This window comes from Pseudorca crassidens, chromosome 2, assembly GCF_039906515.1.
Source record: "Pseudorca crassidens isolate mPseCra1 chromosome 2, mPseCra1.hap1, whole genome shotgun sequence".
NCBI classification, from domain to species: domain Eukaryota; kingdom Metazoa; phylum Chordata; class Mammalia; order Artiodactyla; family Delphinidae; genus Pseudorca; species Pseudorca crassidens.
The window spans coordinates 74,905,515-74,919,461 of NC_090297.1; the positions used below are offsets into that span (position 1 = coordinate 74,905,515).

Here is a 13,947-nt window from a genome sequence, read left to right on the forward strand (position 1 = left end):
CCCATTCATTTATGTATTGACTATAGTTGTTTATGTGCTACAATGGTGGACTGACAACTACAACTGTATGGCCCACAAGTCCAAAAATATTTACTGTCTGGCCATTTGCAAAAAAGCTGTCCAAACCCTGCTTTAGAGTATTAAAGTGGTATCAACACCTAGCACATAGCAGGCACACATATATTTAAGTGCATTAGTACACTACTTATTAAAAAAATTAAAACTGAATTCCTATTATGGGAAAGTCACTGACTCAGCACTGCAGGAAATATAAAGATGAAGATGCCTAAGGCAGCCACTGTCTTCAAAAGGGAGTTTATCATCATATGGGATGTTTTATTGGGATAAAATATAAGACAGGATTGCAGGAACCTATGAGAAGTTTTTGAAGCTCAAAGGATAAGGATTACATCCAGTTGGGGGGAAGGGATAGGCTCCACTGTAGACACTGATAAACAATAATCTTCTCAAAAGAATGGAGAGAACATACAGAAGGCTCATATGGAGGCCTACCACGTAAGGCAGGGTGGTGAGGGAGAAGTGAAAGATGGCTCTAAGGTCATATGCCTTGCTTACAAGAAGAATGACAGTGCCAATAACAAGGAATGACTGTCAACATTTATTGACTGTTTACTAGATGTCAGGTACATCAGCAGTCCATTTAATCCTCATTTAAAACAACACACACAGAAACACACACTAGGAACAAATGGATGTGGTGTGATGAGATCTAAACATGTTGAGTTTAAGATTTAATGAGATGTGTAAGTGAAGATACATGCAAACTAACATTTGAAGTCTGGGAGAAAGGTTGAAAATATCTCTAGATTTGGGAGTCATTTGTACAGAGATAACAATTGATGACATCTTAAATAAAGTAGCCCCTGAAGCTTCATATTCTTCCAATACTATTTATGTCAAAAGAAATGTAAACTAACATGATTTGGTATCTGCCCCCTTGTGGTTAGTGGTGAGTGACCTGTTGGGAGCATAGCTAATATTGAACTTAGAGTACTTCCCATAAGTATAAGAAATCATTTGGCTGAAAGAAGCCATTATTTTTCAAAAAGTAATACGTAAGTCAACTGCCAGCCACACAGAACTTTTTTTTAAAAACAGATTTCCTCCTTTTATTGATACTAAGAAAAGTAATTTCTAGGATTAAAACAACAAAAACTCTTACATTCATTGAGTCAACTCAGCAAGATGTTGACCTAAATGCTGCAACTTGTAATACATGAATAATACATATTTACTGAGACTGATTTGCTATGTACCTGGCACCATACTAAGTAGCTGACATGCATTATCTGGAAGCAATCTTTACAACAGTGCAATACCTTTGTTTTGATCCCCTCTTTCAGATGGGAAAACAGAAACTTAGTAGCTTTCCAAGGTCTGCATCAAATTTATAACATTATTTCAAATTTATAGAAAATCTACTTTGATGTAGGTTTTTGGATAAGAGCAAAAAGGTTATTTTGGAACATCTCATAATTTGTGTTAGGTTTGAGAAGTAGTGATTTAATAAATTTAGTATTTGTAATGGTAAAACTTTTGGTCTACAAAGTCTAACCTGGAACCTCTTAAAGTAAAATAAGGCCTACTTCTCCACAGATTATGTATTCTGGAAGGAGTTACTATTTCTTGTTGGAATGCGATATAATCTTACTCTGAAGGGAGCTTAGTAATAAGGGATTAGTATAGAAAGGCCATTCTTTTTGAAAATAACGTTCGAGAAAATGATGCCACTTCTACTTGAAACTCAATGTGCCCTAAGCCTCTCCAGGCCTTACCTCCATCTCTCAGAAGACAGATCCATGCCAGGTACCCCAGGCACCTTTACTTCATGTCTGTTTTCTCTGCTACAACAGAACTGTACCCTACTCAGTCTTGTATAAACCCCAATTTTTATTTATATGCCTAGGAGAGTAAATGTGCTTAATTAATGACTTTTGAGTAAATCTGGAAAGAATCATCCCACAATAGCTTAAATCACATCTTTATCAAAATCAGGATCTTACATAAACATCAAAGCAGCAAAGTAAACATAAAAAATAGAAAATGTATCTGAATTTCTTCATGAAAAATAAATGATTCTATTAATAAGTAAAATATAGGTCTAAAATTCAATAGATTTGAAAAATTACAATTAAATGGACAGTATCAAAGCTGGGAGTATTCTAACTTGTCAGTAATAACTTAAGTTAGCAGCAATACAATGGCTGCCTCTGATGGTGCCTGGTGTTACCAACATAGGCTTTTCTGCCTCAAAACACTCATTTACTTTCTGAGAACAGGAAGCTGGTGAGAAATGATGTGGCAAGAGGGTACCTTACATGAATTCTCCTCCACTGGGAATGTAAGCTCCACAGAGACAGGAACAGTTTTGCTTGCTGCTATCAGCCTAATGTCTTGAACAACACCTGGACCACAATGGGTACTAAGTGTTTGCTGAATGAATGAATGGATTTACTTAAGAAGACATATTTACTTTTATAAGAAGATACAAATTCAAACCCTGTGTATTCTGGAAAGAAAACTCTGAAACAGATCAGCAACAAATTCTTTAGAGTTAGACATACATTCTATGATCACCTAAACCTAAAAATAAAAGTTGTATATGGCAAAGCTAAAGCCTGGGAAACATTTAAGATTGCTCTAGCTGATCAGGTATATCATGGGACAATTGTCATAAACTCTTCAAGAATGGAAAACACAACCACTGGAAATTGGCAATACCAAGTATTTGGTAAAAAGACTCCACTCTGAATTTACTGGAATGCTATAAATCATATGATACCTTTAAAATCAGAAAGCCACAAGGAAAATACATGGTTCTACCTTCTAAGTACTTTTCAGGAAATAATAAAATTCTCCTTATCTTAAATTAGAAGCCCACATTTTATAACCTATAATAATCTTACTTAGATGTTCTCTGAATGTACTTCCCTTTAATGATATAACTGTGATTAAGCATACAATCAAATGTGAATGCTCATCTTAGCCTATCTATGAATGTACTATCTGGTGAACACTGGTTAAAAAATCTTTAATTAAAAAAAATCTATTTCTAAATGTATCTCCATAGTATCTACTTGCATTATTCATGATTAGAAAATCCTAATAAAACTAGGAAGTTCTGTAGAAATTAGGATAACTATACCTTAAGGCTGACTGAACAGTCAGAAATATAAGGATGTACCTTACTCCAACTTAGGTCCACCTTCATGATAAAAGCTAACTCAATTGGAGTTTCTAACATTATTATTGCCTTAAAGTGATAATATCACTAGTCAAAGTTAAATAGGGTGGCAATTTTTAAATACAAAGTTCTTAGATATTGGTTGTATACTTCTGCTTCCTCTTCTTTGATGGTATTTTCATATATCATTGAGTTCAAGTAAACAACTCAAATGGGGAAATCTGGAAGACATGTTTTCTACATAGATAAGGTAAAGTCAGAGTACTTTTCATGTTACTAAGTTTGGCTCAGGTTTAGTAACAAAACAGCCTATTCTAGGTATTCCTTTAAGTCAATACCACTTACCTTTTACTTTATTAATCTATCATTCCCTCCCCTTTGGGGATTAAGAAGGTTAACCCAAGGCCCAACCAAAGTCCTTTTTGGGTTCCTAAAGAAGGAAAGTCATAAAATAAGAGAAAGTAAAGGACCTTAAAGGGACATGAAGCCCAGAGAAGTTGAGTGTCTAGAATTAGGTCATCTCATCTCACTGCAGTACGCTCCTCTAACCTTTTTTATTGGTGAAGGTTTATCCTCTTTGGTTCTTTGTTAAAATAAAACCTACCAGTCTTATTAGTATCCTCCTGTGTTCTGGTCTTTCTATGTTCTCATTTCCTTCTATGCAACTGCCCAAAACAGTTTTACCAAATGCTCCCCTCTGGGTCATGTCATGCTGCATGCATTTCTGTCACTCTCCCACAAAACCCTGTCTCCTAGGACAAGCTGAGATCGCCATTCCCTTTCCCTCTTCGTAGATTTACAGTACATATTTCCAAGTCAAAAATGAATGCTATCTGGGCCTATGCAGTCTGCCCTATATTATAAACTTTAAAATATTCTGTATCCTACATTTACCTTTTATCACATACAACTTTGGTTTCCTTGAATTTTAGAAGATTTTTTTAAGAATCCATTTATCTTCTGTAGTAGTAATAGTAATAGTAGAAATAATAAAAGCATGCACTTACCATGTGCTAAATAATCATCTTAATCTCTCATGATAATCTGATTATCATCACCTCCAGTTTAGAGATGAGGAAACGAAGGCAAGTTAGGCTATGTAATTTACTCAAGTTAACGTAACTGGGAGCAGGCACAGCTGGGATTCAAACCCAGCTCTGCTTTCACAGCCTGGATGCTTACATCTCTAAGCTCTACTAGCAGATGAGACCAATCCTATCTAGTCTGAACTGGATCTAGTAGTTTTGTTAATGAAACGATGGAAGACAGGGAAAGCATCACAGATATTAAAGATCAGGGTTTTGCAATTCAATGTAATGACACATAACTGCAGACACTGAAGGGACTCTCAGAGATCTTTTAGTGTAGTCTCCTTCATCATTCCATTAATGAAGGAACAGGGAGTCCAGTGATATTAAAACTCTCAAATCACATAGTTTCTTAGAACCTGGCTTTCTTCACATTTCTATGTAGAGTTCTTTTCACTGTGATATATACAATGGTCAGTTCATCACAGGAATTTTTTATTTCCAAAAGCAAAAACTTGAACTTTGGAACTCTGTTGTACAGAATATTTCTTGAAATAAGTTAAAATGGGATTTAAAAATCTTTCCGTTGCACATGATGTTACTTTAAAATATTCTAACCAGGTGATTTTTCAATTGAATTTATCCTGTATTATGATAAGTGTGATTATTTAAAAATTTTAATTTGAAGGTCATTTTTAAAAGCCTAGGCTTTGTTGATTGCCAGATAATTAGCATAATAACTAGCCACTTAAGCTAAGCAAGCTACTTAATTATATTACAGAATTAGAAAACATTTAAAGAAATGGAGAGGGAAGCAATTTTACCTTACTAAATTTTGCTGCATATTTTCTGCCTTCATTAAAATTCGGACCCCAGTCTGAGAGTGAATGTAGGCTTTCAACCTGAAATAAAAATGTCATATTAAAGGAAGCAAAACTGATTTTTAGTGTATTTTAAAACTGTGCCTATGGAAACTAAGCATCTATGAGTAGTTATTAATAATACTTAAAATTTATCTATCCAAGCACAGAAACGGTGTTAAAGATATTTTTCAACCAAGGATCTGTTTTAAAAATTACCTTTCTTCCTCTGTACAGATTAATCTTGCTAATTTACTTATTTTTTAAAAATGTATCCAATTTGGTGGCAGGTATTTTGTCTTATTGTTAAATATATGACCAGCAATTAACAATTAGATTATCGGTAATGAGGAAAAGAAACTCAACTCTGGTAGCGGTCCCAGAGACACGCTTGATATGTGACATGGATTTGTTTGAGTCTGGGCACCACTTTCTATGAAAAGTAGAAGATGAGATTTAACTAGAACTGAATCAGACACTTCAGAATCCACTCAGTTTCAAATTTTAACCAAAACAAGTATTCATAACCTAAGCAGGTATCACCCGGTGAAAAGAAATTCCTGCTCAAAAACATGAATAATTCACATATTAATAGTTTCCTTTTTTGAGTGCTGCTTACTATGTGCTAGACTCTGTACTAGAACTGTATATATGTAATTTTTTACAAGCTTCATAACAACTCTATCTAGTAAACATCATCATTCTCATTTTACTGATGGAAAAAATTAAGGTGCGGAAGTAAGTTGGTTCCTGGTCACATAGCTAATAAGGGACAGAATCAGCTATTCTAACCCAGATATTCATAACTGAATCTTTCCACTATGCTATGTTAACCATTTTTGTCCATGGTGTGTTTCTGGACAGGAGGCAGAGTGTATATTACTCAGTTTTATGAAGACTTGGCTGAAATAGGATTTCCTATCTTTAACTACTTGGAAACTCAATTTTCAGAGTTTTTAGTTCAACTGTGAAAGGCAGTTTAGTTTAAGGGGTAAGAGTACAGACTCTGACTCCAGACCACCTGGATTTGAATCCTAGCTTCCCTACTTATTAGCCATGTGAAGTCACTTAACCACTTTAAGGCTCAGTTTCCCCATCTTGTAAAATAGATATAACGGCAATAATCTACCTTAAAGGGTTATTGTGAGGATTAAATGAATTAATACATTTATTATTATAAGCTTCAAAGAGTAGTCTGGAATGCAGCAAACAGTGTTAAGTACTGCTGTTATTACTATAACCAAAATCCTCACCCAGAGCATCATCTCTGACTGACAAAGCCTTGAGTACACACCAAGGAAATGGGACAGAAAGTAAACAGTACAGAAACATTATACTCTAATAAAGACATGGCTTTATTTAATAAATATGCATATAGTAAATACCTCAACATTTTTAATAATTTCAGAAAGTTACAAGATTTTTGAAACATACCTTTGACGAATTACAGGATCAGACTTTTCAGGATCAATGTAAGGTCTTAGGATTTCATTAATAGTTTTATCATCTGGTACTCTTCCCAACAAAAACAAAAACAAAACTCATTACTTATAGTTTTCTACTAAAGGTGTTAACTTAGAATTACTAAATATTGTGGCTTTAAAAAAATAACTGAACACGGACCTTTTATTTTAGTCTTGGCAAAATATAATATCCTTTTAAGCAAAAATTACTTAGGAAAAAAGCTCAAAAACTCTTCTTGGACACATTTAACAAGTCTTAAAAATAATATTTTGAGACGTTCCCTATAAATCAACTATAAAAATACAAAGCCTCATTTAACACACTCCTGTGTTCAAAGATGAAAAGAAAGATACCACAGTGAAGTAGATTTGAAAGTTGCAGAAATCAAAAATCTGAAAAAAAGGTTTCAGACGGTGCTAGTTTCAGTGCATGTTCAAATTTATTTATTCTAAATCATAAGACCAGGTTAAAAAATTGGTACTACTCTCCCTGGAAACAAAGCATTTTAGGTTTACCAAATTTCCTGTATGTATGTATGCATATTGTTTTATACTATAAAGCTGTAGAAACAAAATTAAGACACTGTTTTGAACCAGCGATTTTCCTTAATCACTTATACATATTCATATACACTACTGTGCTACATACCCCACCTGTAAAATATGAGTCCTTTCCCTGTCTTTAGTCTGGTATGCAACCTTAAATAAGAAAGTTCTTCCCTAAAATCCATATGACAATTACAAAGAGAGGACATTTATGCATAATGTGAATATATGCTAAAGATATTATTTAAAAACCAACTTAAAATTTTCCTAACCCAAGGAATCAAATAGTATATCACCATTCAAATTTTTAAATGACATTTGAAATGCTCATAATGTGAAAAAAGTAGGATAAAAAACTGTTACGAAAATTACTTCCAATTATGAATACACATATATACATGTCTAAAATCACGTATTTTCTGAGAACACACTATGATGTTAATAGCAGCAATTTTATCATAGCAGAATTTTGGCTTATTTTTCATTTCCTATATAACCACCTTGCTTAAGATTCTTCCTCTTGATTCAGCCCTCTTGATTCTCCCTGCATCGCTCTCCTTAACATCTGTCCCCATGCTGAAGTAAACACCATCATGATTTCTGTGCTAATCATTTCCCTTAGAGCTCTACCACCACTAAAAGTATTCCTAAGAAGTATACTTTCATTTTTTCACATTTACATCCGAAAATCATACTCTGCATTCTTCCTTAACTTGTTTTTCTCACTCAACATTATGTTTGAGATTCATCCACATTGATATGTGTAGATGTAGTTCATTCATTTTCAGTGGTGTGTAGCATTGCATTGTATGAATATACAACACTTAGTTATCCAGTCTACTATTGACATCACGTTTAAGTTAACAGTTTATTTCAAATATGGAGACAAAATGAAAACAAGTGAGTTCTTAACAGACAGTCGTGATACTATACCTTTTTTCTACATACACAGCTTGACTCTGAGGAAACTGGAGCTTCACATGCCAACAGAACTGTCGTTTTCTAAGACAGAAAATAATCATGTGGAGATCAAGGCAGACAATAAAAGTCTGAACAAAAAACTGATTTCTTGAATTTTTGTTTTCAGATAATAATTCTAAAAGTATTCTTAGAATTTAACGTATTTTTTCTACTAAAAAGTATTTTACGTGGGCCTCTCACTGTTGTGGCCTCTCCCGTTGCAGAGCACAGGCTCCGGACGCGCACGCTCAGCGGTCATGGCTCACAGGCCCAGCCGCTCCACAGCATGTGGGATCTTCCCGGACCGGGGCACGAACCCGCGTCCCCTGCATCGGCAGGCGGACACTCAACCACTGTGCCACCAGGGAAGCCCTAGAGGCTATGTTTTTTAAACAATATACTTGCAAGAGGTTTTAAGAGGAAAAAACATTAGGCAGAGCAGTTCGAAATTCCAAGGACTTCGCATTCTTGAATTAGAAGGCAATTTCTCATAGTTCAGGGGCTTCTGAGATCACTTTGCTACTGCCTGAAGTTTACAAATAAATTTCCTCGTGACTAAAAATAATGAGCTGATGTCTCTGCCTGACTAGTCTGGAAATTAGGTGAATGAAGTATTGTCTGGTTGAGACCAGCTGGCTGCAGATACACTTCTGAGCCATGAGTACTTGCATTCAGTAGCAAAACAGGAGACAAGGTGGTTGCTAAGCAGAATGCACTCTGAGTTAGTCCCTTCACTTTCAGTCTAAACTTTGGTTTGATAACAGGATCAACAGTAATAATTCACTAAATGTGTGATTTTAGAAAAATAGCCATATGCTCTATTTAACATATCTAAATTTGGTGACACTAGACACCATTCCTTTTTTAAAAAATTTAATGCTCAAAATAGTCAATCCATTACAGAAATTTAAACGTCTTCATTACATGATCGTTTTACACATTCTCCTTACTTAGAAGAAATTTCTAACAACCCACTGGCAAGTTAATTGCCAGCTGTATGCCCAAGCAATGGCTAGCATCTCCTATAAAACTATCCCTTAGCAGCACGAGCCCAAAATCTAAAATAATTTTCTTTTAATACAATCTAGCAGAGTATCTCCCACCAAACATTTATATGATTTAAGCAAATTTTTGTCTGAGGACAACTAGCATAAAATCAAGTAAAAATCCTTCTATTAGGGTAAGTAATCACAGATTTGGTTAATAACAAGACAGTTTTGAGCACTAGTTAGAGAAAAATATGCTTGATTACGCTTATGTTGATAGTGCCACTTATCACACAAGAAACAAGCATGTTAAGTTTAATATTTTTTTGGATAGAATAAAGTTGTAAAGCACCCCTTACTAATTTAAAGGTCAGATGTCTAAAATCTCAGAGGAAAAAACTTAAAAAAAAAATCTGAATGCAAACCACAAAGTTACTGGTTTTAAACAAAGAAGTCTTCTAAAATGAAACACCTTGCAATATTTGTTATCTGTGAAACAGGCATCGCGTAGTATCACTATCAAGAGGCTGAGAGATACCACATTTCTCTCTTACTATGAAATAAACTGATTTTTTAATCTTAATGTACAATATGGTTTCTTTCTAAATATATTTGATAAGTTACATGGGGAAGAAAAAAGTTGACCAACTTGTCATCTTGTGGAACTGTAAATCATACTCAATTACCCCAACCATTGCTTGAGTAACTTCAAGAATCATTCACGTTTCTTAACGTTCAGTAGACCCTAAATACCTTCAGAAAGTACTTAACATTCCAAAAACAAAGAGAGAAAAGCCCTTGAAAATAATTTTATTTGCTGTAGTTAGTTGTGGTTATAAGGAAATCATTCATTACTTTTATTATATATACATTGCTAAATTATGACTATTATAAAAATCTTTCTATATTTGGCCTCAGTTCAAATATGAACAAATCTGAAAAGTACATTTAGTTTTAAAAAAATATGATGTTGCAATATTTCAAAAACAAAAAGAGAATAAAAACATTTAATGTAACCATAGTCAGATTTAACCAACTTGTATATTGCCATATTTATATGCTTGAGATACTTTTCTTCTAAGAAATATAGGATTATTAACATGGTTGATGAGTCTTTTTACTGTTCCTTGATCCAATTCTCTTCTCATCATCAGAGGTAACTACTATCCTGACGTTGGGTGTTTATTTTTGTCATCCATGATTTTATATATATATATATATATATGTATATATATATACACATATCTATAAATAATACAGTATTTTGTGTGATATCAACATTTATTTCAGTGTTATACTCTAAATATCTTATGCTTTGCTTTTCATTTACATTATGCTTTGGAGATTTACGAATATACACGTAAATTAGTTCATTAATTTTAACTGCTACATTGTATTCCATTGCATGAAGAATGCTAAAATCTATTTATCTACTCTTTACTGATAGACATTTATGATTGCTTCCAATTTTTTACCATTTGTTCTTGTTCTTCCATATTAAATCACAGTAAAGAAAAAAATAAAAGAATATCCTCAGGGATGGGACCATCATTTACCTTACAGAACTAAAAGTTAACTTCATTGAAAAACTGCCTGTACTTTTTTACTCTATGGTAGTATAAGAGGCATTTGAGAACAGTAATGCAGAGTATAAGATTTAAGTAAGAGTGGACAAAGAGGTTGAAGGGTGTTGTATAAACAATTCCTGAAATGAGTGAGTTAATTATCTCTAAAGTAGTTCTTTAGTTTTCCTGAAATTGATGTGGTCCTGACACAGGCAACTAAATCTCTTCCTGAGTCTGAAAGAATTGAGTTTGTTTCTCATTTTTCATAAGTATATATAGTGATATATGTCCCACTTAAAAAAATACACATACATCAAAATCCCAACAACATTACTTATGAGGGGAACTCTGAGTCCCCCTCTTTTTTGCTTATAAGTTTTCTGAAAGGACAGATTTTGTAAAGGAAAAAATTAAAGAATGCTTCGGTGAGTATCTTTAGGCATATACATAACTGTTGCTGTATTTTGGATTATTTTCTAAAGATAGATTCCAAGAAATAGAATCATTAGGATAAAGCTGGGTTTCTCAACTTCAGCAGTGATGACATTTTGGACCAGATAATTCTATTATGGTTTGAGGGGTGGAGGTACATTGTCTTGTGCATTGCAAGATGCTCAGCAGCATCCCAGGCCTCTAACCATGAGATGCCACTAGCAACACCCACTCCCTTAGTTGTGACAACCAAAAATGCTCCCAAATATTGCAAATGTCCTCCGGGAGGCAAAATCACTATTTTTGAGAACCACTGGGACAGAGGTTTAAACATTTATTATTGTTCTTAATGCATTAGGACTACTATTCCCTAAATTCAATAAAATGCTTTCAACTGTAATAATGTCATTGTGTCCTTGTCGTATTTATCAACATTCTCAAGAACAGAAATACGGTACCCAGAATATTCTCGGTCACTTAGGCACTCCAAGGCACTATGTTTAGAGTTTGATAATAGACTGGTGAAGTAATGGTGGTAATCATTAAACCTAATGTTCCCTTCTGGACAACCTGATAAAGTAACAGAAAAACTGACCCCTTCTCTCTGAGTGCCACGAAACTGAAGTAACTATTCATGCACAGCAAAGCCTTTTCTCCTCCTCCCCCAAATATCAACACACACACACACACACACACACACACATTCTCTCTCACACACACACATACCCCATGCATTCTCAACGGGGGCAGCATCACCCAAAAAAGGCTGAAAACTGGTTCTTAGGAGGGTAAAGAAAGTCTTAGATAGTATAATGGTTTGTGGCCCTTTAGAGGGCGCCTGTACATGAACAGATATATAGAGTATAACTGTGGTATCAAAATATCGGGGGGGGGGGGTGCAGTTTAAGGGAAAATGTTTAAAAAGCCTCCTTGGGAGGCAATAATGAAAAAAAAGTTGAGAAATACTTATATATATAAGTATTAAATGATGAAAATAAATATTTTTTATACTTGATTTTAATGAGTTAATATAGGACACTTATTTAACAACTCTTGCTTACTAGAAACTATTAAGGATCATTTTCTCCCAGTTTCAAGAAAGTAATATGTGGATGAAGACACAAATTTGGGGGGGAAGTACTATACCTACATACTCAATTATTCTTCTGACTTCATGACTTTGTATTTACAAGTATGAAGGATATGCCCCAAGCTTTTAACTACGGTTATTTCTTAACATTGTGAAAGGACTTAATTCTTACTTTATGTGTCTGTATTAAATAAATTGTTGACATAATGACTGACTAGTAGTTTTTATAATCAGAAAAATCAAAGATGTTTTCATGGGGAAGTGCAGGATGGTAGTCACAGAAAGGACAGGAATAATTTTAATATTCTTTTTAAACTTAAAAACATTTTATTATTAGAAGTGTTATTTTAAGGTGTTTCCTTTTTATCTCAGAAATGATTATCCAACCAGAACTGTCAAATGATTACTTATCTAATTATTTGACAGCTTCAAAACTATCTTCCTCAAGAAATACGATACGATTAAGAGTTACACATGGAGGCTGAATTCTAAGAACTAAGATTTCTAATATAAAATTTAAATGAGCATGAATATTTTTGTTCCTAAAAAAAAAAAAATCACCAATTCTCATTCCATTCCATCACTGATTACAAACATTTACTCAAAAAACACTTCTAAGGGCTCGCTAGGCATTAGGGATGCAAAGAGACTGAGGGGATGAGCCCAAAGCAGACCTCTTTTTAGGGCAGTGAGGCAACCACCAACCCACTGCGTTTTTCTTCCAAATCACTGTGAGAAGCTTATAGAGTTTCACATAAAAGAACCCTGTTCTTTATTGACACTGTACACAGAAAGGATATCCAATATACTGTAATGCCCAGAGGTAGGAGAGGGCAGAGATTAAGTGGACTCTGAAACCTACTCTTAACAAAATTTATTACTTCATGTGATCTTGAGCAAGAGACACATCTCTGTGCCTCAGGGTTCTCACAGTAAAATGGGCAGAACAGTATTTATATCATAGGATTAAATGAGTACATACACGTCAAGAGCTCAGAACATAGTAATCAAAAATGCTAGTTACTATTTTTACCATTGTTATAATTTTACATTCAGTTTAATGTCCTGTGAGTTATGAAGCTCAGAACAGAAATACTGATGGGGCCTTTAACTTAGAATATTGCGCCATGAATTTATAACCAAACTCCACTTACATGGAATTCAGCGTTTATGAAACTGGACATGTGGGCTAATGCCAGATTATAAAGGGCTCTGAATGTTCTGCCAAACAATATGGATTTCATTCTGTGGTTAGTGCACTACCAACAAAGGTTTTTAAAGAAGAGGGAAATGAGGGGCTTAGAAGGAGATCTCTCATCCTACTATTTAACTCTAATAACTGTTTCTAGAGTATATTCAGGACATTAACTTTTTAGCCCTTGTTTGTAGTTATTAAGGAAAGTATTTCCTACTACTTTTGAGAAGTTCACTGACATAGTGCAGTTTAAATATGCCTGAAATTTTTACTTATGATTTTTAAATACAGGTGACTCCACGAGGTAAGCTAAAGCTAGATTTTCCACAAGTCTGATCTTCAGAGTACTATACCACTTATTAAGTTAGAAAAGCCTACAGGTTATGAAGACTACCAGTAGATCCTTTTACCAGAGAGTACTAGCAAGTAGCAATAACAATAGTTATCCCCTGGTATCCTGGGGGAATTGGTTCAGTGCTTCCGCACACTTCACTGCACAGATACTAAAATTGAAGATGCTCAAGTCCTTTATATAAAATGGTGTAGTATTTGCATATAACCTACACACACCCTTACATATACTTTATTTAAAAAAAAATATTTTATAAACTATTTGA

The 13,947-nt window shown here is 34.2% G+C and overlaps 1 protein-coding gene across 1 annotated transcript in view; it reads right to left on the reverse strand.

The window, feature by feature from the left end:
* The window catches only part of ZNHIT6 (zinc finger HIT-type containing 6), a 54,670-nt gene that overhangs the window by 15,475 nt on the left and 25,248 nt on the right, over nucleotides 1-13,947 (reverse strand). Inside the window, exons 6-8 of the mRNA XM_067726776.1 lie at nucleotides 8,036-8,104; nucleotides 6,528-6,608; nucleotides 5,058-5,135 (exon numbers count right to left, since the gene is read on the reverse strand). Of these exons, the coding sequence (XP_067582877.1) occupies nucleotides 5,058-5,135; nucleotides 6,528-6,608; nucleotides 8,036-8,104 (228 nt within the window). The remainder of the gene's footprint in view (nucleotides 1-5,057; nucleotides 5,136-6,527; nucleotides 6,609-8,035; nucleotides 8,105-13,947) is intronic.